This window comes from Schistocerca nitens, chromosome 2, assembly GCF_023898315.1.
Source record: "Schistocerca nitens isolate TAMUIC-IGC-003100 chromosome 2, iqSchNite1.1, whole genome shotgun sequence".
Taxonomy (NCBI): domain Eukaryota; kingdom Metazoa; phylum Arthropoda; class Insecta; order Orthoptera; family Acrididae; genus Schistocerca; species Schistocerca nitens.
In genome coordinates, this window is record NC_064615.1 from 688,478,520 (window position 1) to 688,488,761 (window position 10,242).

Here is a 10,242-nt window from a genome sequence, read left to right on the forward strand (position 1 = left end):
TACTTTGATAAATATGACCAACACATTCAATATGATCCCCACAATACACTGACCAACAAGATTAACAGAATGCACAAATTCCATTACTGACCAAATATCCATCTCAGAAACAAATTACAGATTCACAAGCAGAATACTGAGCTTGGGTTATAGTGATCACGAGGCACAGCTACTGTGTATAGAAATGCCAACAAGTAGTAGCAGTTCCGAAAAAGTAGTTGAAAAAAAAGTACATTTTCTGAAGACAACATTAGAATTTTTAATCTCTTACTGGCGAAGGAGAACTGGGAAAGCATCACACCTCAGAACAATGTTGATAGCATGTACATGGGTTTTCAGAGCATCTTTCTTCACTATTTTAATGTAGCATTTCCAAAAGTAGTAAAAATAGTAAAACTTAACAATAATAAGCAATGGGTAACTAAAGGCATAAAAATTTCCAGTGAGAGAAACAGATTTCTGCAGTAGTGTTGCAAGAAATATAGAGCAACCCAAGAATTCACAGATTATTCAAAAGCCTACAAAAGAATCTATGGTCGAATAGTCAAAGAGGTAAAAATTATTTGGAATGACAATTTGATAAGAAACTCATCTAACAAAACGAGATCCACGTGGAGAGTTATAAAGAAAGAAACTTGTAGTTCAGCACCAAAGAAAAAGAATGTATCATTAACACTAGAAGGCTCAAAAGTCACAGACCCGAATTTAGTTGTGGAAAAATTCAATGAGTACTTCACTTTACTAGCTGAAGACCTCATTCAAGTACGCTGTCAAGGATCAGTCCCAAGTTTCTCCAGCAAGTTATTGATCTCTACTGTTTCTATGTATGTTTATGAAACAAAACCCAATGAAATTACAAGTAAAATTAAATCATTAAGCAATAAAATTTCAAGTGGTCTTGATGAAATACCCGATTTCATATTAAAAGCATGTGCTCACCACATAGCAAACCCCTTGGCAAAATTTTTCAAACTTTCTTTAAAATCTGGTGTATTTCCAGATATTTAAAAAAAAAAAAAAAAAAAAGAGGGAGGAAGAAGAAGAAGAAGGGAAAAAAAGAAGAAAGAAAGTTCTTCTGAAAAAAATATATATCAAACTACCGACCCGTGTCACAGTTAAGTTCCTTCTCAAAATTCTGGAAAAACTCTTCTATGACAGGCTTTTAAGTTTCATAAATAAATATGCACCTATTACAGTACAACAACATGGGTTTAGAAAGTCTAAATGTACACAGACAGCAATTTTCGAATTCTTAGACTGTTATTTAAAATCCCTTGATCAACATAAATTAGCTGCAGATATTTTTCTAGATCTATCAAAAGCCTTTGAGGCCCTATACTATAGCATTCTGCTCGAAAAATTACAAAGACGAGGAGTAAGAGGTGTAGCGCATAATTGGTCGTGTTCGTACCTAAAGAACCTCAGGCAGAGAGTATCACTTCAGTATGAATTCAACAAAATGAATAAAACATGAAACAACTCCTTTCTTTCTAGCAAATTACCAATAAAATATGGTGTACCACAGGGCTCAATCTTAGGTCCCCTAGTCTGCTTGATTTATGTGGACGACTTAATTGAACATATGAGTCCGACAAAAACTATCCTGTTTGCCAATGACGCCAGCATGTTGCTCACTGGATCCAGTCAAGAAACTTTGCAGTCCACAGCAGAAAGATTTTCTGAGTGGTTCACAAAAAACAAAATCATTATAAATACTAAAAAAACCATGTTTGTCGATTTTCATTTAATTCCTCCAACTAATCAAATGTCTACTCGAGCACATTTAAAACACGATCCCCTAGAAAATGTAAGTGTCACAAAATTTTTGGGTCTATGGGTTCAACAAGACAATGTGGGACAAACATACAAATAACTTGTCTAGAAAACTATCGTCTGTGTGCTATGGCCTAAGAATTTTAAAGGCTACAACAAGCAAAACAACAGTACTGCAGGCATACTATGCGCAATTCCACTCACTAGTCCGATATGGGATCATTTTCTGCGGATACTCAACTCACAGTGTAAAGGTTTTTAGAATGCAAAAAAGAACTCTAAGAATAATTTGTGGCCTTAAAAAGATGGAGGCATTTAAATCCCATTTTAATGAGCTTGGTGTTCTAAATGTTCCAAGTTTATTCATCTATGAAACTATCTTGTCCACTACGGACTACCTCCTGAAAACAGGCAAACTGCTACAGAACAAAAATGTACACAACTATAGTACCAGAGGGAAAACAAATATACATATACAACCACCTATCAGAGGAGCATAATTAACACTGGTGTAATACTACACAATAAGATACCAAAAAATGGTTCAAATGGCTCTGAGCACTATGGGACTCAACTGCTGAGGTCATTAGTCAATAAGATACCAGAGGAAATATAAAAATGCTACTCATTCAATATTTCAAGCTAAACTAAAGGCATTTCTAATAAAGCACTCTTTCTATTCTGTCAGAGAATTTCTGAATACGTAACAAAATTAATTGTAATAGGTACCTATTTTTAATTTGCCTACTATTTTGGTAATACTATGTATTATTATAACTTACCTTTGACCTATCCAATATCAGTTGCACAATTTGTGCTGTATGATAAACCTGGACCAATAAAAAATCAAATCAAATCACATCGAAAGCATAAAACATGGGCACAGTTTTGAAACTGCGGAAAAAAGCCATAAGAATAATAACTGGAAGTAGTCGATGAGCTCATAGTAGAAAGCTATTTAAAAAACTGGGCATCCTTACTGCACCAAGTGAGTACATGTACCAATCTGTGGTGCATATCACGCAAAACAGTACTACATACTGTTTTATACATAATCAAGAAATAAGAATCAGTCTGGAATAACATTTATCCAGGAAAAAGAAACAAAAAGCTCAAAACAGCATTTTATATCAAAGGATAAAATTGTATAATAACTTGCCAAAGGAAATGAGAAACAAATCAAGAAATAAGAATCAGTCTGGAATAACATTTATCCAGGAAAAAGAAACAAAAAGCTCAAAACAGCATTTTATATCAAAGGATAAAATTGTATAATAACTTGCCAAAGGAAATGAGAAACATTACTAAAAAGGTAGCTAAACATTCTTCATAACTAATGCATACTACACAATTAAAGATTTGGCAGAGAACTCAGAGCAGAGAGTAGTTAGAGAGGATAACCACCTTCTTGCATTTCGCTACTGTCTTCACGTGGAAATCATGCGCCAAGATGTAAAATAAACAGCAGTAATGTCTGCTAACTCAAGTTTTTCACATGGACTGAGAAGCAAAGTTGAATTTGGCGGGAACGGAGTATGGAGTTGATGCAAGGGGCACAACTGCATCTTCACAGTCCAGTAATCATTAGCAGGTGTACTTGGTGTAAGCAGTAATGAAGAGTGGAACCATGTTTTCTATTGCAAGTTAAAATGAAGGTATATTCCACGTGGCTCACTGGCCTGGGGCAAGTCTCTCAACTGGACGCCACTTGTGCGGCTTACATGTCCCTAACCTACTCCAGTTATCCAACTGGGTACAGGGGATCTACAGTTTAATGTGAAATCCGAACAATGTGTCATTTTTGGTGACTCCTTACATCATTGAGAGCTAGTTTAAAATACAGGCTGAAAAATCCAAGGTCTAACTGGGATTCAGAAGTTACCTGGAACAAACTGTGGGTAAATCAAGCAACGTTATACAGCACAGACCTTCCAAATGAGGCAGTGAAGCTGTTAATGCACTGACCTCATATTCGGGAGGATGGAGTTCGTATCAACCTAAATAATTTAGGAATAAAGAGAACAACTCACCAAATAGCAAAGGCATGTGTACATGTACTCCAGCTTAAAAATTATCTGTCTGAAAGTTGGCAAAATGCTGAGTCTTATTTATGTGCTTACTCACGACTCAACACTTTATTCTTTCGTAAGTTATTACCTTTGCTCTCGAATTATTTACATTCTACGAGGCTTTCTATTATCATACTTAAGATGATATAAGCCAGATAGTGATAGCATTCTCTCCCTCATACTTAAAACCAAATAAAAAGCTAATATCAATACCTCACTCTCTAACTTCTAACTGCAAATATAAAAGTCATAACCTGCATTGCTACTGTTTACATATGATAAACACATCTGCAGACAAGATTGTAAATATAGATGGGAAAAATGGGCAGTCTCTATGCAAAAAAGGGAAAACCATATTCCACATCCAATTGATGATGTTATCCAGCACTCAATTAGATAATGTTTTGCTTCTCTGAAGCCTGCATATCTGCCATTATAATACGGAATACTCAGCTGTGCCAATGCCAACTGACTATGGTGGAAGCAGTTTTCTCCTAATTAAAGTACACCTTTAACTTGCCAGCACTCTCAATGCCCAGTGGCTGTGCAATCTTAAGAGATGATGTATCCCATGTGTTAGGTAACCATAATCAATAAAGCTAATAACATACATCTTCCACACCCAACGCTATACTGTGATGCTGGCAATCCAGTCATGTGGCATGTGTAAGTAGTCCATTCCCTGATGCAATGGGCTGTATCAGGCCATATTAACTGTGTTGTACACCTGTTCATGGGACTATTTACACAGCCTACACCAGCTACCATACCAGTAACTGTTCTAAGCACAAATGATTTAAACAACTGATTACTTAATGTCTGTCTTCTGCTGTTAGATCACTGCCAGCTACCCCTCAGTGAAGGTGCACACAGAGACCTCGTTGCCAGAACAGCAGATCACTTACTTCCCTGCCGGATGCAAAAGAAAAAAAAAAAAATGACATGCTCCAATAATGTGTTATACATGTATACCACCGCTCAAACACTACATGTAACTACACACCTTGGTTACACAATGGCAAGGTCAAGCTGCAAGATGTGATTGGGGGAATTCGGTTTCCAGATTTGAAGAGTCAACCAAACTTTAATTTTGATGAGACTATAATGACATTTAGTACTAGGTGCCTAGTGCAATATTATTTGATGTAGGCACAGAACTATGGATGTTTGTTTAAGACTTGGTCAGCTTTTGTACATTTCTCAAATTTCAAGTTACCGTTGTTTTATCTTCTTTTATTTTAAGTTGCTGTTGCTTCATCTTAAGCAATTCATATCAGGTTTGTAAAAACATTATTACTGAGAAAGGTGGTTGAAATACACCAAAAACAGTTAAAAATATCAAGTAGGGTCTAAATTCAATATGTACTTAATCAATAATTGTTTTCTGGTAAACAACTGCTGTTCTTCCACAAGACATTATATTTCAAGGGTTACTTAGTTCCTTTTTCCGTTCTTTAATTTACCTGTCAAATTTTCTGACAAATGTTTCGAGGCTACTATCTCCCAAATCCCAACATGAAGTCAGGTCCGCTTCTTCCAAACTGCTTTGGTGAAATGAAATTGCTTCAAGACATCCAACAGTCATCCAATGGCAGTTTCGAACTTTGAGACTTTTCAGTGCCTGGAAGTATAATAACCATTCAAACCCAATACTACTCTTTAAAACTGTAAGTTTAGATGTGTAACTTTACTGCAATTAAGAATATTTTGTTGTTTTTTGTGCCTGTGGACAAAGAGGAATATTCGGTACTAGCTGTTAGCTTTGTGCCGTGACATCAGGGACATGTGACAAACATTGTAAACAACAGGGCGACTATAATGTGATATCAGTGGTAATTTTTCAAACAGGCTCAACTACAAATTAGTCTGTCACCAGAGCCATGATTTCTGCTTTCACATTTGCTGGCTTCACCAGCTCACAACCAAACTATCACTTTCCAACCAAATCTACACATTGGGCTAAGCTACACATCAATCTGACACCACAACCAGGTGTCTCACTCTCATAATTTGTTGGTTTCACCAACCAACAACCAAATTGAAAATATGCACCAAAAGGTGGCATCACAGCAACCCTTAACATCATATCACTGGTCAAAGCCGACAACTAATACTGAATATTCCTCCTGATCCAGAGTATAAATGCAATAGAATCATACAACAGTGCTATTTGTCACAAATATTGTGGGAACACACAATTTGACCTATACTTATTCCAAAGCTTTCCATAACTATTGTCCTTGTTACCTCTTTCTGCATAGTCTTTATCCTAATTAACACAAGGGTAAAAAGCAACCATGAAAGGAGCATTATGCAGTCTGACTGATCTTTTACAGATTCTTAATCTTCAAATTTTATCTAGCAATCAGAATGGCAGTAGTGACCTCAAAGTCACAAGCTACCACATTGGCATTGCAGAAGTTGTTAGCAGACATTCTGACAATAAAAATTACCCTCAAAGGCATTTATAACTTGTTCTCAGGCTGCCATTTTTAATTTAGGGAATAAAACATTATTGCTAATGTGGTAAATCATTCCACATACTGAGTACACTCAAAATGCACTAAGTTAAACTGTTTTATTCATCACAGCAAAAAAAAAAAAAAAAAAAAATAATAATAATAATAATAATAATAATAATAATAATAATAATAATAAAGTTACTGACTCAGTATATCCACATCGGATCAGTGGAAACTTCAATTCTGAATTCTTTCTAGGTAGTTTCCTGAAAGCTGACACACACTGCCAAAACACAGTGTCAGAGGATCCAATTATCTTTGGAAGATTTCAACTTCCGGTGTTAGCTCGATAATTTTGTGGATTTCTTTGCTAGTTTGAACATAATCTTACCAGCATTCTAATAAATTTTGGTACTTTCTCCTGCTGGCAGATACACTTATGTAGCTTAATGCACAGTATGATAGGTTACAATGTGATCCAGTCCAGAATCAAATCTGTCCACTTGTATAAGCAAATTCCACACCGGTAACTTAAAAGAAAAACACGATATACAAACAATTAAAGTTTGATAACACTCAGAATAAAGTTTACATGATTCACTTTTCTCCCTCATGTTAATTAACACACGACATAGGAAAGAGAAATGTGAAAGGGGACGTGTTCTGAAACACGTGCCTTGTCCATCTGTAAGGAGAGAAATGAAATCCTGAAGAATTGGCTACATCACATCAAAATTCATTGTGTGGGAGTTTTAAATCTTGATCAACACAGTTATGACGGCTAAATAAGGAACAGCAAATGATGACAGCAGGACGTGAGACAAAAGATAAAATTCTACCATTTCAGAAACTGGCTGTAACAGTATTCGTGTGGTCCTCCAGCAGAGGATAATATTTGGTTAATTACATTATGGTATTTTCCAATTCTTTCAGGAATTTATTTACTCTTAAGTTCGTAACACTTTTTTTTAATCTATTTTACTTTATTTTATTTTTACATTTTATGCTCCTTATCACGACCATGTACTCTGAAAATGGTGACTATGATGGTGATGTCAACCATAGTTCTTACCATTTTTAAGAATAACTTAAAGTTGCCATTATGCCCAAGCTGATAATAACATATTCTATGATATATCTGTTGTTATACTCACAGTGCCACAAACAATAAGAGGCTGCAAGCACGCACTGGTTAGTCCCAGACAACCACTGAGATTTATGTACTCAATACGCACATTGTTCAACAGTAATGATTGTAGCATTTCGTCTGACAGCCACTTACAGTTACTTAGATTTAGGAACCTGATGTTGTTACACTTTGAACTTAAGACCTGTAGGGGCGAAATCCATGAAAATGTAATGAAACTGAACTACAATAATAATAATGCCGACAAAGAACTATGCCTCATACATACACTAAATGCTGCTGGCGTGAAATTCCTGTATGGAACGAGATCAACACGTTTGATCTTCCCAAAATAATAATCTACTAGTTCTTTTGAACATCTACAAACACACCTCAAATTAAAGCAGTCTTTCAAGGATAAATCTGTCAGCACTCTAGGGATTAAGATGTCATCCCATGATAAACACAGTAGCGTCACCATTCTTGTACAATATTTTTACCTCGATCTATACAAATTTAACAATAATTCAGTTCCTCCATAAGCTTTGTCACTGTTTTGAAAAGGACTTCCCCAACACTTGACAGTTTTCTATCCCATGGAGCTCTCCTCTTGAAAGTTAACCAACGGATAAAAATTTATGGTCACATAAACACAGATGTAACTTCACACTCTGTCAACATAACGTAAGTATTGTATCATTTATCACACTTAAATATTATTTTTACTTTTCGCACCGGTAACCTGCATCCCTCACCCTCATTTGACAGCACTTACTTTGTTATTCCACAAACGTTATCTTTGTAAGATTACGCAGTCCCAGTGATCTTACCAAGGATGTTGCAGATTCGAATCTCCTTCGATCTCGCATAGAAGGTGCCAATTTCAAAACTGACGAATTTTGAAGGTCCATCTACCTTTGAAAACGCTGACTGCAACACACATAGTGCGGATGTTTCATGTTTTCACGTTCAGGCCAGACATGACTACGGCGTCAGCTGTAAAGCTCTGCTGCGCCCTCCGGCGGTCTCGTGGCAGTCTTTGTGTATTAAAGCTGTAAGTTCATACACAATACGTTCTCAACGTAGCGCTAAATTTGCCGACTTTGATAACACATAGACAATTAATCATGCCTTTTTAATGACAAGTAGGGGGAAAACGGAAAATGCAAGAGGTAGATCTTATAAACACCGATTCAAGTAAAAAACGGAAATACAGAAGCGTCCGATCTTACCCGTCGGCTTTGACCCATGACGTCACAAATACCGCGGAAACGACTATAAACAATTCCAATATGGCGGATATAAAAACATCGCATACGTATTGTAAACACTGAAATACACAAGTTTCACAAAAAGCCTAATGACTGTAACGGGACAAGCGTGGGAAATTAGGGGTTTTTGGGTGGGGAGAAACTAAATATACAGAAATGTAGCCACCGACCGCCATTCAAAACCACGCAAAACAACGAAATAAATCAACATCACAAAACTGACCAAATACCAAAAAACACATTCCTATCCATAATCGGACACTTCCCTTAACCTATATAGCTCAACAGAACCTACCGATCACATCCCCCAATAGAAAACTAAGAAACGAAAGCTTCCCTTACACCTACATACATCGGCACTTATGCAGTTTAGCAGGTACGGAAAAAATTTTTCATTTTTTTTCAAAATTTGATCATCATGTGTCGTTATGCGGTGGGGGGAGTCTGCAGTGCCCCCCCCATCCCCCCACAGGCTTCATTAGTGTCAAATCAATATTTTCGAATCATAGGCGGCCGCATTCCAAAAAAAAACTCCCAACCTAACCTCAAGTGGGCTACGCTACAGATCAATATGTTCATCAAATTGCTTCATATTACGTATACATGTTCATTAGTGTCAAATCAATATTTTCGAATCATAGGCGGCCGCTGCCGCGGCCGCATTCCAAAAAAAAAAACTCCCAACCTAACCTCAAGTGGGCTACGCTACAGATCAATATGTTCATCAAATTGCTTCATATTACGTATACATGTTCATTAGTGTCAAATCAATATTTTCGAATCATAGGCGGCCGCTGCCGCGGCCGCATTCCAAAAAAAAAACTCCCAACCTAACCTCGTATTCAGGGCTACGCTACAGATCAATGTGTAGGTCCCTTACGTCACGGGTCAAAGCCGACGCGTGAGATCGGATGTTTCCAACCTATACCCAATACACAAAACATACATAAATAACAAAAAAAAAAACGGAACTTACCTCAAAAAAGTTCCAGCTCCACAAACTAGATTGGCCACCACAATCACACACACACACACACACACACACACACACACACACACACATACAAAAACACACACACACACACCAACGAAAAAATACTGAACTAAAATAAAAACCCAACCCACCCAAACGTCAACCCCCTCCCCCACAACTCCAAAATACAACACACAAACACTATACAACAAAATAAACCACCCACCCACCTACCCAGCCCACCCTAGAGCACCACAAATAAAAACAAGACATCTACAAACACGCCACAATCGCAAACCAAACTCCGCGCCGTAATGACGTCACACACCACAACACGCTTACGTCACGGGTCAAAGCCGACGAGTAAGATCGGACGTTTCTGTTGACCCTAAAAAACATACATACTGTAATAGGGGTATCATTTAAATTAGTTATATCATAAACTTCCGAAAGAATTCGAAAACATAAAGGGACTGTTTAAATTTAACATATATTTTAAAGAAACCCTACTAAAAAATTATGCTGTGTTCTAGTAGTAACGTTTCTGTCTAGTACATAAAACATCCTC

General features: G+C 36.8%; 1 protein-coding gene across 1 annotated transcript in view; it reads right to left on the reverse strand.

The window, feature by feature from the left end:
• LOC126234563 (F-box/LRR-repeat protein 15) overlaps positions 1–8,199 on the reverse strand; it is a 31,765-nt gene extending 23,566 nt beyond the window's left edge. Inside the window, exons 1-3 of the mRNA XM_049943266.1 lie at positions 7,720–8,199; positions 7,459–7,635; positions 5,306–5,463 (exon numbers count right to left, since the gene is read on the reverse strand). Of these exons, the coding sequence (XP_049799223.1) occupies positions 5,306–5,463; positions 7,459–7,635; positions 7,720–7,911 (527 nt within the window). The 5' untranslated portion in view covers positions 7,912–8,199. The remainder of the gene's footprint in view (positions 1–5,305; positions 5,464–7,458; positions 7,636–7,719) is intronic.
• Positions 8,200–10,242: the final 2,043 nt, after the last annotated feature.